Below are 18980 nucleotides of genomic sequence, written 5' to 3'. Positions count from 1 at the left end.
AGTGATGCCAATAGTCCTGACCAAGCGCGTTTAGTTAAAGCGCGTTATATGACGCTAAAGGAGACTTTAAGTGTCAATAACGACGACAGAGGCACCTGACCAAGCGTCTGTATTTGACGAGATGGGAATGAGAACCTGTTTGACCAACCGCCATCGCAGGGTAATACACATTACAAAACATCTCCTCACCTTAATGTTTTGTGTGTGCTCCACAAAATGAGCAGTGCAAAATGAGCAGGATGACAGGACAACAGTTTAATACCAAATGAATTGTTGCAGTGGCCACTAGTGTAGCTGTAAGAAGCAGTGTGACAACCAACCCCTCTCCCCTAATAGGTAATCTGTTATAGAGGTGTTTGTGTTGTGTTCTGTGTCGTCAGCCCAGTTAGTAGTTGGTACCTCTTGTCTTGTGCGTCGTCTCTCCAGCAGTCTGGATGTCCGTTCTCTCTGCAGGCTGACCGACACAAACTCCTGCAGTGATTAACAACATCAGAACGCATCAAATAGGCTGCGCTTTTACAGCAATGAAATCAATGGGAACGCTTCTGTTAACCTGCCGAATTTACGTTTTATTTTGTATGCAAACCAGAACAAGAAAAATGTCTTCGTAAAATGATTAATTCCTTGTTTGGGTTATACAGATATAGCCTGCATTTTATTCCAATGCAATTTGACTGAAGGTATTGGGATTACCATCAATGATGTGCTGCAGCTTGCTGACTTTCTCACTAAAATGAAGCTCTTGTTGAACTTCTAATCACAGAAAGCTTTCTTGTAATCATATAGCATGCGCTTGTATTATGTCTCAGTTCTGATATGCAGTGTTTGACAGAGATAGCGAAAGGATTAAATGTCAAATTTCAGTGACAGGCTGCTACTCACCTCTGCGTTGTGGTTTCAGGTTGCGGTGGATGGGAGGGGGCATGGCCTTCACCTCAGGGTTCACGGTGTTCCTCCGGAGCGGCGGGGTGCCGGGAGCGGCAGGAGTCAGCGGGGAATTACGAAAACCCAGGTGGGCGGGTGGGGGTACTTGCCTTCCCAGGGACGCTAGGTCGCCTGTGGCAGGGGTGGGATGGACGGGAAGGGAAGGGGTGAGGGGGGTCATGGGGACGTAGTTGGCATCCTGGAGCTGGACAGAGGAGTCAGAGGGAGGATGTGGATGTGGATGCACCCTGGAACACGAGAAGAAGAAAGTAGAAATTGGAAAAAAGAAAGAAGCTCCTCTTGGCTCTGTTTTCAGGCATTAGATAATCTAGCCGTGACGGAAGACTTTGGCCAATCACAGGTCATTTCAGAGAGAGAGAGCGTTCCTATTGGCTGTTCTGTGCATGCATTACCCGTGTGACAAAAAGGGGAGAGGGAGAACTGCTAAAAGAGGTCTTAGTCTACTTATTTGACCCACTTCTTTAGAGGTTTAAATCTTGGAAGAAGTTTCTACTAGTTTGTGAAGGCGTTTGATTGTTCTCTAATGAGCTGCGAATGGTTCTTGGTTGGATTCTTGGGGTTCTTAAAGGACAAATCCGGCGCAAAATGAACCTAGGGGTTAATTACATATGTTTACCAAGTCAACCGTTCTCTGGGATTTGTTTTCATGCTAATCGAAAGTGACCAGTTTCATCGCAAACAGCTAATTAGCTTATAACACTAGTCGTTGGGGCAGAGGGTAAAGTAAAAAGATATCGTTATTTCTATACCACTAACAAGACTCAAAATAGCACCACACTTCCACGGTAGCATAATGAGGGTCCCTACATGTAAACCAAAGGATTGAGAGCTTTGTAAGTGTACAGACATTTAAAAAAAAAAGATAGTTTAGAAAGACAGTACCGTTCATAATACAGGCGGGCGCCATCTTGGGAAAGCAGTCACGACCAGTCGAACGACAAACATCGTGCTTGAGCTATGTTACTGGTCGCACGGCGTTCGACTGGTCGTGACTGCTTTCCCAAGATGCCTGTATACATGAACGGTACTGTCTTCATAATCTATCTTTTTAATAAACTGTCTGTACACTTACGAAGTTCTCAAAGCTTGGGTTTACATTTAGGGACCCTCATTATGCTACCGTTGAAGTTTGGTGCTATTTTGAGCCTTGGTAGTGGTAGAAATGGCGATTTTTTTTTACTTTACCCTGCCCTAGGTTCATTGTCCTGTAAAAAAGCATTTTCAGGGTTCTTCAAGGATGTTTGAATGAGTTCAAGGAGCCCATGTTTGGGTTGTTAGTTTTTTTAGGGACCTCTTTGGTGGTTTCAGTGTTATTTAAAGTTATAAACTTTGGAATAGTTTTATTCAAATTTCATTAACAAGAAACTTCTCTCCCAGGTGTCATTGTCAGGACTCTTACATAGTATACATATTTACAATATAAATGTTTAAAAAGAAACATATTATTAGTATTATTTTAAAAAGACAACACAAAAACGCTTTTTTTCAGTTGAGAAAGTACAGTCTTTTAAAACCAAATCATTAGATGAACACATATCATATCACGTATCTTCTGACCGACCTTGGTGCCACAGGAGGCTCAGTGGTGGCAGCGCTCATGGAAACATAGTTTTCGTCCACATCATCCTCCTCAGAGCAAACACTACTCAGAGGTACCATGCCTTTATTAAACTGAGAGAGAGAGAGATAGAGATAGAGAGAGAGAGAGAGAGAGAGAGAGAGAGTGTTTCAAAGAGATGAATGTAAATTCAAAATTAAACTTTCTCCTGGGAGAAGGAGACAGGACTTATCTTGCTGCCCAATATATACAAACATGCCACAACCACAGGGACAGTGAATGACACACTGACAAAACGACACACACACACACACACACACACACACACACACACACAAATCCCAGTTTTAAATATCTGTACATAGCTGATGTTACATTTTAATATAAAATAGGGGTTGACAGAACATCAGTTGTATTTTCTTCTTGAGGTTTAAAACGTTTAAACTCACGAAGTAACTGTTGAAGCTCTCGCTGAACTCAAACATGCTTGCTCGGTCGGACAGAGACCGAGGGATGTAAAAAGAGTTACAACCTGAAACACAAAGAGTATATAAACTAAAAAAACATACACCACATGAAGCTCAGAGCACTCACAAAAGGATAATAGATCAACATTTTGGGAAAGACGCTTATCTTGCTGAGAGTTCGAAGATTGATACCAATCTAATGTCTGAGAGTGGTATCCATCTTCTCATCTAATTCTCAGCAAGAAAGCAAGTAAGTTCATTTCCCAAAATGTCAAACTATTCCTTTAAATGTTACACAAAAAGACTTGCACATGCAGCGTATTAACCACTATGACGGTGTACAAATCACGTGCAACCTATTGGCGGAACATTTGTGCCGCTTTAAGACTTACTGAAAGAGTAAAAACAGAGCTTGGCCGGATCTGAATGTAGACGGACAGAAGGAGCTTTTACTAAGAAAGCAAATATTTGTGTAGAAAGCATCAAGTCCGAGCATGTACAGTATGAATACAGAGACTGTTGTCCTGGATATGCTCTGAAGCGGCTGTGTCTCCATTATGAAAGGGGCAAAGTTCACGTCTTATTAATGAAACAAAAAGGCACACATTGTCTCAGCTGTGAGGATATAATCCATCAACGCTGCCAGTTCTGCAGAATAAAGCCGCTTGATCTCCTCTGAGGTGCCAGGTTTAAAACTCCCTGCTGGCTAAAAGTGAAGATGGAGTTCTCCACAGACCTACCACTTTGGGAACAATATATACAGTATTTCCACAATACTACTGATTTACAGATATCAAAAGGCTTTTCCCTGTGAGTAAAAAAATATTTTTGTCTGGAGATATGGGACTTCAAATTCATCAGATGGACGCTAACACGTCTCCACACCAAAGCCAGATGTGCTCAGAGGCAAATGCTCACCAACATATGAGCTGTTACAAATTTTTAGGCAAGAATATGTTAGGTATATGTGTATTTGACAGATTGTTGTGGAGTTCTTCTGCCTAATTGTGGCACCAAAAACAGTGGATTTGTGATTTGGAGGCTGGTTTACTCAGATCTCTACTGGATGTTTTGGGTTGAGACACTACAGGGGAATAGGGTGAAATTTCAAATATCACCATGTTGATAACTTACGTTAAGATATTTTTTTGTATTACAAGTTTCTGGGAATGTTATGTTTAAATATGCAAATGAGGCATTATCTAATGCTAAGTTTTTGTGAATTTAGGAGAAATGTACAGACTCAAATAAACACAGTGTAGTAAAATAAACATCAAAATCGTATCGTAAATTTTTTTATTTTGGATGGGTTTTTTTCCCCCACTAGTCTGAAAAAAAGCATTTCTTTGGAAGCAAAATCTCAAAATGATGTTTTTGCCTGTAGCTTCTTCCCTTAAATTGGCACGGTGGCACACTTGCATGAACACAATTCTCCCTGAATCAAATTCTTCCTTTTTCTCTCCACATTAAAGGAATTAATCGTCAGACAGACTGCAGTCTTCTAACCTGTGTGAGTGCGTCCTGACGTAGTGATAGTGTTGCTCCTCGGCAGCCTTCCCTCCAGATATCCATCCCTCCTCTCTGGCTCCGAGGTGGACCGGGGGAGCGTGGCTGACCTGGTGACCACACATGAGCCCTCTCCCTGGGCTGGTATGGTCTGAGGCTTGGGCGGGCGTGGAGGAGGAGTTGGGGTGGAGGCGTGGAGCTCTGCCTGGGTTAGGGAGTCCACACAGGGGGTAGAGAATCGGCGGCGAGAGGGTCGAGGTTGAACGGCGGAGGACGGACGAGGGATCTGGTAAACACTGGTGGTGTTTGAGTGTGTATTTGAATGCACTGCAGAGTGTGTGTCATCACTGAGAGGTATCACAACGGGTCGCAGGTGGAAGTCCAGGGAGTGCTTTCTGGGATGGGGAGAGGGGTGACAATGAGTTTGGTTGGCTCGTCTCTGCAGGTCAGAGGTCACGCTGGTATCCAGAGACTGGCTGAAAGGGCCCATCATGGAAGCGACGGTCCAAGGGGCTGCCCTGAAGCCGGAGGAAGAGGAGGAGGAGGAGGAGGATGGAAGTGGAAGGCCATTGGCAAGGAGGGAAGGAGAGGAGGAGGAGGAAGAGGAGGAGGAGTTGGTGGAGGGAGGAGGGTAGAGGTTGTCGCTGTAGTCAATTTCAAGAGAGGTGGAGGAACCTAAAGGAGGCCTGGAGACAGACAGAGAGTTCAATCAGGATTTAAACGGACAGTTCACCAAAAATACAGTAAACAATTCTCATTGTAACTGTTCATTTTAAGGTTATAATAATAATAATAATAATAATAATAATAATAATAATAATATTTACACTCACTTATATACTATTGATAATATTTATTTACAAATTTTCATTATGTCCTCTCTGCACCTTATCTATTTTTTCCCACATTGTAAAAGTTCTTTACTGTGCAATGCATTCCCACTGTAGTTGTATTTGTATCCCTCCTTTTTAAGTGCATTTGTACTGTATTGTGATAGTATCGCATTATCTTGTATTGAATTGTATTAAAGCTATAATGCGTAGTTTCTGTCTCCCCCATGAGGAATTCTAAGTAATGACAACAACACTGTCGGCTCGTCCACGTGATACAAGCCTTCCGTGATCGCGCAGCCCCCCACCCCTCCTCCACGCAGTTGCTAGTAGCCAAGGAGGACACGGAGGATTAAAAAAACATGATGGACTCTTCAGAAGAGGTCATTAACTTCACTTGAGTTTCTGCGCGGTAAAGTCACCGGACGACACAATCTTCTGAACATAGTCCTACTGAGAAATACAGAGAGAGTTGTGTGGAGCTGATAGCTTTGTAGTAACTCATTTGGCAATGGCTTGAATGTAACGGACGTTCATAATATCAAAAGGTTACGCACTAAAGTTTTATTAGTAGTTTTTTATGTTGTAATTTAAGGTACCTGGCTGCGAAGACACCTTAATTTCACCACGGGGATTAATAAAATCATCTATCTATATATCTAGAAAACTAAGTTGCTGTTGCAGTTTTTTCGTGCCAAACCTCAGCATATCACAACCCTATCTGGATGGATAGAAATATTTTCAACTGAGGAGGAGAAAAATAAGCCTGATTGATTATAAAGACCTGTCCCATGAAGGTTTGTGAAATCTGTGGGTGTGATCCTGACTAAGATAAACTCTAATCCCCTCCCTGAGACTCAACACGTCTGAACCTGTAACTCTGACTGTTAGTCACGGGAGAACCATTAGCTGGTTTTCTTTAGTTTGATAAAAACCTTCAAGTCACAAACTGTTTTACTGACCTATGATTTCATAATCCTATTGGTTTGTATTGTATTATTGCATTATTATTAATTTTGTTGGAGTTTTAGTAGCTGATCAGATGAGATCGGAGATTAGGGCAGAAATAAAATGCACTTTATGTCCTCGAGACTTTTGCATGGAGGAGTTGTCTGAGGACCAATGAGGTTTCTGAGATTTGAAGACATTCTCTCTGTTTAAGCTCTGAATGGTACATTAAAGTGTAGTATTTTGGGTTCTACATTTACATCTCGATAAAAAAATGTGTTCTTTCTTTTTCTAGGATTGACGTGTGTATACCCTGAAACTTTTCTAATCATGTATGTATAAAGAGACTGAAAACAGAACCTAAATGTCTTATTTCCTATATTTCGCTGTGTGTGTGTGTGTGTGTGTGTGTGTGTGTGTGTGTGTGTGTGTGTGTTTACCCGATGTGACTCTGGCAGTGTGATAACCACAGGTAGTCTTCTTCAGCATTTCCATCGTGCTCCAGGTTTCGCACATTCACCGGGTCGTAGGGGGGTGGGACTGACCCTGTTACCATGGTGATTGAGACAGTGCCACTGGTCATCGCTGTGATGGAGGACGAGCCAGACACAGGAAGTTTCGCTGGCACAGTAGAAAGAAAAGTCACTCAAATAAAAAAAAGGAAAAAGTTATGAGAAACTCTTCCAAGTTTTGGGTCTCCCTGCAGGGCATTGTGGGTATTGGAGTGTGTGACATAAGATAAACCTGATTGAGATAAACCTATTTTCTTTTGAGCTCAACCTATCAACATGGGTTTATGTAGATATTGTAGGTCTGAGTTAGTGGTGGTGTTGGACTGCACTGCATTATATACTGAAATGTGTTTTGAATTAATTACCAGCTGTGGAAAAAAACATGCTTATCAGCTTAATAGCACAAAGAATCTTTGTTAGGCTGCAACAAGTGCTTCAAAACAAAAATCAATCTATCTCGGCGTAGAAACAAATTACAGTTACAGAAAATGACCTTAAAGTGCTCATATTATGCTCATTTTCAGGTTCATAATTGTATTTAGAGGTTATATCAGAATAGGCTAACATGGTTTAATTTTCAAAAAACACCATATATTTGTTGTACTGCACGTTGCTGCAGCTCCTCTTTTCCCCCTGTGTGTTGAGCTCTCTGTTTTATCTACAGAGGGAGACATCTCACTTCTGTTCCATCTTTGTTGGGAGTCGCACATGCGCAGTAGCTAGGTAAGGACTGCTAGCTAATCAGAAGCAGAGTATGAGGGCGTGCCACGCTAGCAGCTAGGTGAGCATTATAATGTGTGTTATAAAGTGACGCACGTTCGTCTCTGAAGTAAAGGCTGGACTACAATAGAGCTGTTTGGAGCAGTTTGTGAACAGTATTTTCTGTTGGAGATGGTAAGTCCCTTTGGGGTGGACTTTGGGTTTTTTCACTTTGTAAACCGATTACGTGCACAAAAAAGATATATAACACAATAAAGGAAAGGGAAAACGCCAAAAAGCATAATATGAGCACTTTAAGAAAAGAGTGTTATGCATGTTGCTAAAATTTGATATTAGAGTCTAAACTATCATCACAAAACCAAGACAAAGTTCAAATGACCGCAAAAGGCAATGCTGTTATACATAATACCATCTTATCTGATATTATAATATATTTCACATCTGAGTCACCGACATCCTGATGGTATCTATGTTTATCTATTCTCTCTGCATGTTCTCTCTCTTCTCTCCTCCCACTAGTTTTCACACTGACTCACTGACAGCCATAACCCACACTGCAAAACAAGAAAGGTGCTGCCTATCTATCTATCTATCTATCCATCTATCTATCTATCTATCTATCTATCTATCTTTCTATCTATCTATCAATTTTTTTAAGATTCATGTATTTAGGACAATGCACATAAATAAACATATCTGTAAATGCGTCAGTGTATCTATCTATCTATCTATCTATCTATCTATCTATCTATCTATCTATCTATCTATATAGCTTCCCTCCCTCTCTCTGTCCTACCGTCATCAGTGGGGTTGAAGCCACAGAGCAGGCAGATGGAGGACACCCAGCGGTTCATGTCCTCCTCAGACTCAGCCACCAGGTACCAGGTCCTCTCCTCCGTCCTCAGGTCGAAGACGAAGCTGCTCTCCAGCTCCTTCTTTGTGAACGTCAGGCCGGCATCCACCTGACGGAGAGGGGGAAACAGAGATGGATGGGAGACAGGTCAAGAGTGTTCTGCCATCTCTAAAACACACAAATGTACAACATTCAGCTCGTCAAAATCAATTATATTTCATTTGAAAATTCTGCAGCATTAATATTTAGTTAGCATTAAACACAGAAACTTTAGCCTTAAAGGACACAGTAATTATCACTTTACATATTACTTTAGTTTGTGCAGTAGAGCATATTTAGGATGAAAATGATTAAAAAAAATACATAATATAAATACATAGACAAAACAAATATATTTTAACAAACAAACCCCCCATTTAAAGAGAATCTCATCCCATTAACGGTCATCAACAAATAGAATAATAACATTTGTTGAAATAAAAAAAAGTAATAACAATAAATACTACATTTTTGGCTCATAACGCCAAGCAGCTAGACTTCCCCTGACTTTTCCTCCAGCATGGCTTGTTTACCTGTTCACACAGGTTCATGTTGATGGTCCTGATTGGCCGGCGGGACTGCTGGTTCTTGAAGTACTGCAGGATGTCCGGCTCCCCGCTCAGCCGGCCGCTTCGCAGCACGAACCAACGCCTCTTCCATGCCTGGAGACAGCGAGAGACAGCTATTATAACATACAGTGGGAAAATAATGATTGAATAGTTTAGTCTTTTTTTTATCATCTGTGCATTAAAAGGTGTTTGGTGTTTTAAGCCCCCAACGTCATCTAGGATTGTCTAGGCACTAGGATTAGGCAATGGTTAGGGTTAAGGTTAAGGTTAGGGTTAGGTGCCTTGAAGTCGATGTTGAGGGCTTAAAACACCATCGAGCTCATGAAAAACCTTCAGTAGCGACGTTTGATATTCTCAAGAAACTATTCACCCACACAGGCAAAAATAACAGTTCGTATGATATCCTATGAAATTACGCCACTTCCGTGATAGCGCTTCACCCCCCACCCGTCCTCTACGCAGTTGCTACGTAGTCAAGAAGGACACTCAGAATTAAAAAAAACTCTTCAGAAGAGGTTATTATCTTCACTTGAGTTTCTGTGCGCGCAAGTCACCGGACATAGCCATACTGAGAAATACAGAGAGAGTTGTGTGGAGCTGATTGACTGTCTTAATTAGGTCCGTAGCAACTCATTTGGCAATGGCTTGAATGTAATGGACGTTCATTATTATAAAAAAGTTATGCAATAAAGCTTTAAATTTGGCTGAGGAAAAGGTTGCTGTGATCCGGGTACAGGGCACCATGAGGCTGCGGTACTTTCAGTGGCCATTGCAGTTAAGTTTAGCCGACCAGAGGTGACTGTCATGCAGCGATGACGTGTGTTAAGTGTTACGTTTAGGCACCAAAACGACTAGTTGAGATTAGAAAAAAGATTGTAGTTTGGTTTAAAACACCACTCCGGGTTAGGGTCGTACGTGTCGTAACTCTGTCTGATGCCCCCACCGCTAGCCTAGCTTAGCCCCTATCCTGGAGGTAACCGGCTCCATCTAGCCTACTGCTCCCAATAAGTGACAAAATAATGCCAACATTTTCCTATTTACATGTTGTGATTTGTAAAGTCACAGCGTGAACAAACAACAAGGTCACATGAGACACAGACATCTTCTATCCCTATACAAACTGGGAACTATATTCTCAGAAGGCGAAGCACTTTCCCTGAAACAGAAGCTAACCCCGGTAACATTACGGGCATGGATGTATGGATACAGGGCCAGGCAGCATGACAGAGACAACAGCAGGACAGAGAACACTACAGGAGGGCTTTCACCGGCGACCTGACAGCTGCTGGTTAGTAAATATGCAGGAACACCAAAAGCGGGAGGAAGCGTGGGTTAATATGTGGATTGATACTGGGATGTCTACACAACTGTGTGACTCGATTGACTTCAAAAAGTTCGCCACATTGTGAATACATATTTCTAAAATTGTATGATGTTTTTGTTGAGTTATTATTACACAATAGTTTTTCTGACCTTTTTGAATCCCCCGACAAATAACCCATATTACAAAAAGAGACTAAAACTAAGACTAAGAGTAGACTTGTTAAGGTAAGCTAGGTTAGCCTCCTAGCTTGTCTCAAATGTACTTTCAAATTCGTGGGATTTTTCCATGTAATAAACTGACAACATATTTTACCACCTTCCACTGCACCTTCCTTTTATCTGACACAGTCATAATCAAATAGGACTTTCGCTTTCTTCCGACTTTCGGTACCGCCATGATGCCAGGCGAGAGGCACGGAGCCACTGACATGTTGTGTTCAATTTGACGTGGAATGTCGGAATTTCTAGGTTCCCAGTCGGAAACTATACATGTCTACGGGAAATGTCATGGTCGGAGAGATATAACGTTATTTGCTCTATGAAAGACATCGACAAAGACGAAAACTAAGGACATTTACTCGATAATTGTATTTTATTTGAGTTAGTTTTGCAAACAGACATTACAGTTTTAGTTTAGTTATCGTTTTTTTGTAATGCCTCGTTTTTATTTTTATTTCAGTTAACGACAGTGTTTTTTTCCCCACCTAGTTTTCGTTATTTCGTTCGTTTTCGTTAACGATTATAACCTTGCTGTGCCCTGACAGATATAAACAATAATCACCACCCTACTTGCAAAAGACTAAAAGTTAAAGCTCCACTCAGTTCACTCCACCCTCCAACCCAAAGGTGTTGAACTAAAAACCCTTATAATGCTTTTAAATGACCCTTTAGACCAGTAAGAGGTTGGGTTCTACAAACTAACCCTGGTGTCTCTCTCCCATGTCAGAAGTTTTACACTTCAGTGCACATGGATGTCAACACACATACACACACACGCACACAAAAATTGCTTAATGTTTAACACTTCTCTCAGGTTGTTGCCGCCATGCACTGAGCAATACAGTATGGTTAGAGTCCATCTCCCATGAGCGATCCACCCATATTTCAGACATGACTCACCGTCCACGTGTTTTTGTATGTGTGTGTGTGTGTGTGTGTGTGTGTGTGTGTGTGTGTGTGTGTTTGAGGGTTAAGTGTAAGTGTGTAGGTAGTGTGAGCAAAAGACACATCATGATTATTTAAACGTGTGAAGCAGAGCATGAGCAAGGACTTTAATTTAAGAACAGCACGTGTGCATGTGCGCACGCACACACACACACACACACACACACACACACACACACACACACACACACACACACACACAATGATCTCAGTGTTTTTCTGTTTCATTGTTTAAAGGAATCAGATGATGTAGTTGTTATAACTACTATCTGAAAAGGACACAGTTTTGATGAAGAGTGACTTGAAACAAATTGTTGAGCTGTGTACTTTAGCTCAACTAACAAGGCATGCCAGATATGCAGTGTGTGTGTGTGTGTGTGTGTGTGTGTGTGTGTGTGTGTGTGTTTGCCAGTAAGTTTCCATCAGTCCAACAAACCAAATCCATCCCTTCCGATGTTTAATAATATTTCTCAACAAAACCAACGTGACTCTAAAGGCATGCCTGTGTGTGTGTGTGTGTGTGTGTGTGTGTGTGTGTGTGTGTGTGTGTGTGTGTGTGTGTGTGTGAGATCAAAGTGCACAGCAATTCAGTACTGTAGAGCACGTTTCCCACCTCTTTCTCTCCAAACACAGGCAGGAAGAGGAAGTATCTGAACAGGAAATGCCACGAGGAGATGGCAGTAGATGTGTGTGTGTGTGTGTGTGTGTGTGTGTGTGTGTGTGTGTGTGTGTGTGTGTGTGTTTTGTCTGCCCCCACCTCACTCTGTCATCTTCAGGCCACTGGACAAATAAAAGCAGCAGGGTGTCAGCAGCAAGGATGAAAATATTTTTGTATGACTAATGTGCATTAAAGGGAAAATGTAACCCCCACAAACAATATAAGTTGTACATAGTGCTCACCTCCATAGGCTCTCTATGGACCCAGAAAGGGTTTTTGAACAGACTTCAACGGAGCCAAACAATAGAAAAAAGGTCATAAAACGTCCGAAATTTGCAATCAATTTCCAATATTTTCAAACAATTATTATTATTAAGTGTCTTGAATCCATTTGTGGGTGCATGGAAATCCAAACACCACAATTTTTTGCTAAACTATTGCTAAACAAAGCATGTCCGGATTATCCTCCTGTGAAGGAATTGTCTGTGCACTTGGTGCACGCTTACTTGCACGTGCGTTTCATTGACGACCTTTATAACCTTTTTTTGATGAATCTAGTTATTGTGCTTTATGAGGATTATAGTAGTAGTATTATAACTTACCATCAGTGACTTCAGGACGTCTCCCGAAAAAACAGGATGAGCGGAAAACCATTTCAGAATAAATGTCTCTAAACAAGTTGTAATGTCTTCATAATTAATCATTTTCGATTAATAGTGTCAAGGTATAGTATATTTTGGGTCTAATATGGCATTACATGCAGTTTTTTTATTACAGCATATAGTTTAGATGCAGGTCTAATTGTGTCTAATTAGGGTATATCTGTGTTTGTTTAATGTCTGATCAAGACCATGTTATGTTTTGGTCTAATTTGATACAACGTATGGCTTATTACGTCTTATTAGTGTACCGTAAATTAAAGTGTGACCAAGAAATCCCATGTCATAGCATCTCTTCAGGAATGTCTTCCTAAAGATTTTAGTAATGGGTCTGCTGCTTGTAATATCTCACTTTACACATTGCATTTTCTCTGCCTGCACCAAGTACATTCATGCTCATTTAGCTGCCTGAATATCAGCAACTTCAAAATAATGATAATTTCCTTTTCTTTAACACTTTCTCTAATGTCTTCTCCACCTATTCTTTCTGGTTTGTTTCCTCCTTTGACCCTGACAGGAAGAGGGCACAATGGATCCAAAATAACACTTCCTCCATCCTGCCTCCAAACCAAAATTAACACCAGACCTGAATAACAAGTGTCCCAGTGTTTAATTCCTCATTTACTGATCTATTCCTCCTTTTCTTCTCAGAACTGCAGACATGTAACTTCACAACACTTTCAATTTTACAGCAGGATCTGTGAATACTGTGAAGGAACTGAAATGCAATGTTTTTGCAGTTGCAGTGAATGCAGCTTTCACCTTTGCCTCGTCCCTTATTTTCATATTAATATTCATATATCTTCATTTATTGTGTATGATTGCTTCCTTAAAACTCCCAAATCAACACTCAATAACAATCAAAAGTAAATGAGTAAATAGTAGTCGAGTGAAAAATACCCCAACTACTGTGACAAGGTTGTTTAAAATAAGTTCAAAAATAAATGTTGACCTATTGTGGGGGATATTTTTGGAATTGTAGGCTTTGTAAATTATAGTGTGGTCTAGACCTACTCTGTCTGTAAAGTGTCTTGAGATAACTCTTATGATTTGATACTATAAATAAAATTGAATTGAATTGAAAAATCAATAACAGTCCATTAATTGTTTAAAAAGGTTGAAGGCATCCGAGGCACTCGAGAGGGTAATGTTTAAAAGTCTTTAATATCTCCTTGGCTATAAAGTCATTAAAACATGCAGACGCTTTCAGACTTTAAGGCCTTCTTCAGGGCATCATCATGAAGTCAATTGCCCTAATGAAGGCCTTAATGTCTTAAACGCGTAGGCATGTTTTAATGACTTTTTTTTTAAGCCAGGAATTACGAGTGCCTCAGATTCCTTCAACCTTTTAAACTAGTAGGATCCCCAAACTGAAGAGTACCAGAAGGACACTTTCTACACACCCGAGCAACACTCCATGCAAACTGTATTGTGACTGAGTCCATTTATTGTCTTGCAACTCATATTTATCTTGTGACTCCTTACAGGTGTTCCTACCTCCACGTTGCTAATCACTGAATCACTTCATTGCAAAGGAAAACTGTACAGATCAAAGTTTAACCACAAAGTCGGTCTGTGAGCTGTGGTGGATGTTTTCTAACAGACACTTTGGGTAATAACTTCCATTTCATTTTACAAATTGAGGGTACTTGTACTCAACAGTGGCCAAAATGACCAGTTCTAATCAACCATCATTTTCCTTTTGTTTAATTGATCACCACGACAATCACTTTAGCACACTCTTTGTGGAGCCTCTGTGTTCTACAAAATACATGGCAGTTATCCAAGCTGCAATAGGACACAGACTCAGTCTCTATTACCTTCATATATACAGCTTTCCTTCAACTATATGTGTGTGTGTGTGTGTGTGTGTGTGTGTGTGTGTGTGTGTGTGTTTTTAAAACTTCTAAATCTTTAGGGAGGCCCCCTTCCCAACCAGGCCCAGCTGAGAGTGATTAGTTTTTTACATAACACACACACACACACACACACACACACACACACACACACACACACACACACACACACACACACACACACGCACACACAGAGAAAAGGGAGTGTATGGATGATGAGGTATGCTCCACAAACTCTGGCCCAATACTCAGTCTGCTGTGGTCATTATATGCAGTGTGTGTGTAAGTGTGTGTGTGTGTACGTGTACGTGTGTGTGTGTGTGTGTGTGTGTGTGTGTGTGTGTGTGTGTGTGTGTGTGTTGACAGTAAACACACAGCTGGCCAGATGTGTGTGTGTGTGTGTGTGTGTGTGTGTGTGTGTGTACGGACTGGGCTGTGTATACCATCACAGCTGAATGTACACACAGTGTAAACAATGGGCTCTCTTGCCTCTTCTTTTTTCCTTTGATGTCAACTAAATGTGGTTTTGGGTAATGGAGTCCTGGTAATTAAGGTTGTTATCATTTTGTCAGAGAGAGAACTCACTTGGTCCATGTAAAAGGTTGCTGTTTCAGATCAGCAAGCCACCAACTGCTCTTTCACACTGTGGTAGTAAGGGGAAGTTCTCTCTTCTTCTCTCAATAAACAATAACTTTTCTTCTGCCCCATTCATTCCGCCTTCACCCTTTTCTTACCACAGACACACGCATCCAGAAAGTGACCAAGAAAGCAGGAAAAAGAAGTAAATGAATAAAAGAGAAAGGGACAGAGAAGTATACTGGGGAAAAAAAGACAACTGAGTAATGGAAAGAATGAAAGAATGCTTAAGGGAAAATATGTAAAGGAGAGATGAGATTAGCTCAACTCAGAAGGCATGCCAGATATGCAGTGTGTGTGTGTGTGTGTGTGTGTGTGTGTGTGTGTGTGTGTTCTTGTTTAACTATATTCGTGGGGTCCAAAAACTGGGAGTCCAGTATACTTGTGGGGTCCGGACAGCTTTGTGGGGCCAAAATGCTGGACCCCACAACTTTAAAGGGCTGTTTGAGGGTTAAGACTTGGTTTTAGGATTAGGGTTAGAATTAGGTTATGGTTAGGGTGAGGGTAAGGGTTAAGGTTAGGCATTTAGTTGTGATGGTTATGGTTAGGGTAAGGGGCTAGGGAATGCATTATGTCAATGACGGGTCCCCACAAAGATAGTGAAACGCAGGTGTGTGTGTGTGTGTGTGTGTGTGTGTGTGTGTGTGTGTGTGTGTGTGTGTGTGTGTGTGTGTGAATAAGCTTTTTTAGTGGAAAGCAAGGTGTAGCAAGCAAGGACAAATAGCCTTGGAATTGGATTTTGGTATATACACAACTTATATTACATAATTTACTTTCAAAATAAGATAACCTATCCATCTATCTAGCTACTCTATCTATCTATCTATCTATCTATCTATCTATCTATCCATTTTTGTCGATTCATTCAGGAAAAATGCAGATGAAGATTATACACACTCACTCCTAAAAATGAACATTTAAGTAAAATACTCAACCCGTTTATATGGGACACAACATACAAAAAAAGCTTAACATTGTGTAAATGTTTGTATTTTGGTATCTGGAAGATGCAAAGTAACATTTTGTTTTTAAGTTCAGCCAGTTATAAACAGGTGTTTCTGTTGGCATAGGCTAAAAATCAGCTGTTTAGTTAAACAGTATTTTACAAAACAAAAGCATGCATAGGAAATGTCTCTTTTTAATAAGCAACTCCTAAATTATTAAATATTTTCTTAACATTGTCCTCCATGTCTATGAATTTTTCACTGTCTATTTAAAAATAAAGTTGTCAGGTTTCCGTAAAACATGAAAATGTATCAACAAAGTCTCTTTTTTTTGATAACGTGATATCATGACTTCGCGTAAACATACACGCCCACTTTCTTAAGCCAAGTGGCGTGTTATCTGTATGCATTTTGAGCTATCCGTGTGTATGTCTACGCTGTATACAGAGCCGCGTGTATGTCTGCGTGTTATTGACATGTATGTTTATGTTCGTGAGAAGAAAGCGACGGTTGAGTTTAGGAAACGTCACACGTGCGTTGGGTTTAGGAAAAGAAGAAAGTGACGGTTGAGTTTAGGAAAAAATGAACGGGGTTGGGTTTAGGAAAAGAAGAAAGCCACGGTTGAGTTTAGGAAACGTGACCCATCCACCATCCCCCGACTAACCTCCTTAAGCAGATTTTTGCCCTTTCATACTACTCGCTACGGTGTAAATTTACACGCAATCGCAAGGTAATGTAAGTCAATGGAGGCCAAACGGCGTTGATATACACGTTAAAAATCAAGTATGCGTCTTGATAACCACCAATAATGGCATACGAATTGGCGTGTCATACATACGCCACTTCATGAGATCAGTCTGCTAACTTGCAGATACGTTTTGTCAAGTGCAGCTTTTTTTTGTGCTTGTAAAAAGAAGAGATAAGAAATACATGTTGTGATACGCCAAAGTAAACCTAAAACACGAGATTACTTACTATAGCAGCAGACAGCTGTGTTCTGCTGATTGTTTTATCCGTTCATGATTATAACTTTAAGAAATGATAGTAAGGAAGAGCTAATCTTCAGGCGTTGTTTAAGTCAACATCTGAAAAACACTATACAACAAGGCAACAGATACTTTTTAGACTTTTTCAAACTTATTCTGAGATATTTGTTTTTGCTGAAAACTGAACATAAAAGTGAAATACTCACATAGCGGCGGAGCTTCTTCTCTGGGGGTGACTTTCTGAGCCAGCCCTCACACACCACCTCCCCAGCTGCACTCATCCTGGCGCCAACAACACTCCACTCAAACACGGGTTCCAATCAATCGCTTCCAATAAGTCAATCAATGGCTTCTAACCAGGGGTCAAAACTGACAGACTTCCAATAAGTCAATTAGGATTCCAAGCACTCAATCAGACTCAACCAATCAAGTGTTAAATCAGTCAATTAAGGCATCAAATGAGTGAGACTTTTATCAGGTTTCTGATCGGTTAATCAGACTTGAAATCACTGGATCAGGCTTCCAATCAGACCTGAAAGCAGTTGATCTGGCTTCAAATCAGTCACCAAGGCTTTCGATCGTCCAACCGATCCGATGATCTTTAAATCAGTAGATTCTTCTAATCATTTGAATGCTGCTGTAATCAATACACTTGGTTGATTGAGCCATGACTCCAGCAGTTTCCATCCGCGCGTGAAGGCGTTGCTCGTCCTTCCACGGCTGAGTCACACCTCCTTCTGAGAGGGTTTCTACTTTCCAGCAGAGTCCCAATACTTCCCTCTCTCTCTCTCTCTCTCTCTCTCTCTCTCTCTCTCTCTCTCTCTCTCCGGTTGTGCGATAACCAAACACTGTGTCACATTCCTTCTTTCCTCTCCTCCCACTTTTCCCTCCTCCTTTCTCACTCCTCCCCTTCTGCTCCTGCTCAGGACAACAGGAAACTCCTGCTGTGGACCTGGATGTGTACAGTATGTGCAGTGATGGAAAAAAGTACCCAGATAGTTTACTTAGGGGTAGTTTGGATCTTTTGAAGTGGGGTTGTATGAGGTACTCATTTATCATAAGTTTGTGTATTACAGTTTGAAGAAGCAGATAGCTTCCGTTATATCGCTCTCTTCAAAGCCACCAAACTCATTTGACAAAAACAGTAATTTTACCTCGAAGAACACAGGCGTTTCTGAAAGTGGAGTAGAAGTAATAGTTTGTGAAAAACAAGTACTGTTTACAGTCTGAAGCTGAGACTACTGTTGACTTCCATAAAGTTGAGGGACTCACAAGAGAAAGGAAGGAAAATGGTCAAAAGTGGTGCAGCATATCAGGATTTTAGACTTTTTCAGAAAGGCTGGATCCTACATTTCCCACCATTTAGTTCAATAGGAAAAAAAAGACAGCTTTTCTTCTCCAGAGCCATGGAAGACAATATAGTGAACACAGAATGAGTGGTACACTTTAATAGTAGTAAGTGACAGCTCTTCTGTTGGGAATAATTATATTTTACAAATATTGACTCATTATTAAGTTATGATGGATTGTTTGGATGATGAATGATGGCAGATCATGAAATTAGATTTCCTGAGATAAATTTAGAGGTAAATGTTGACATCTTGTGGCCTTTTCTAAGTATTACAAGTTTAATAAAAGGTTTTTTGTCCTCAGAATAATTGATCAAATGCTCAAACACGTACAACAAAGTGGCAAAATAAGAACATATCAGACAGAGTGGGATGGTTTCATTAGTATCAACTAACAACTAGCAACAATTTCTCAGGTTGTTTTGATTCACAGATTTTATTTTTTTACACACACACAC

General features: G+C 40.7%; 1 protein-coding gene across 1 annotated transcript in view; it reads right to left on the bottom strand.

Moving 5' to 3' along the window:
- LOC144534557 (GRB2-associated-binding protein 1-like) overlaps positions 1-17976 on the bottom strand; it is a 22431-nt gene extending 4455 nt beyond the window's left edge. Inside the window, exons 1-9 of the mRNA XM_078276547.1 lie at positions 17380-17976; positions 8912-9040; positions 8283-8448; positions 6695-6875; positions 4477-5162; positions 2953-3035; positions 2507-2616; positions 883-1172; positions 400-471 (exon numbers count right to left, since the gene is read on the bottom strand). Of these exons, the coding sequence (XP_078132673.1) occupies positions 400-471; positions 883-1172; positions 2507-2616; positions 2953-3035; positions 4477-5162; positions 6695-6875; positions 8283-8448; positions 8912-9040; positions 17380-17454 (1792 nt within the window). The 5' untranslated portion in view covers positions 17455-17976. The remainder of the gene's footprint in view (positions 1-399; positions 472-882; positions 1173-2506; positions 2617-2952; positions 3036-4476; positions 5163-6694; positions 6876-8282; positions 8449-8911; positions 9041-17379) is intronic.
- Between the last annotated feature and the right edge of the window lie 1004 nt (positions 17977-18980).

This window comes from Sander vitreus, chromosome 19 (assembly GCF_031162955.1).
Source record: "Sander vitreus isolate 19-12246 chromosome 19, sanVit1, whole genome shotgun sequence".
NCBI lineage: Eukaryota > Metazoa > Chordata > Actinopteri > Perciformes > Percidae > Sander > Sander vitreus.
The sequence above is the reverse complement of the archived record's forward strand: the minus strand, read 5'-3'. Positions and strand labels throughout refer to the sequence as shown.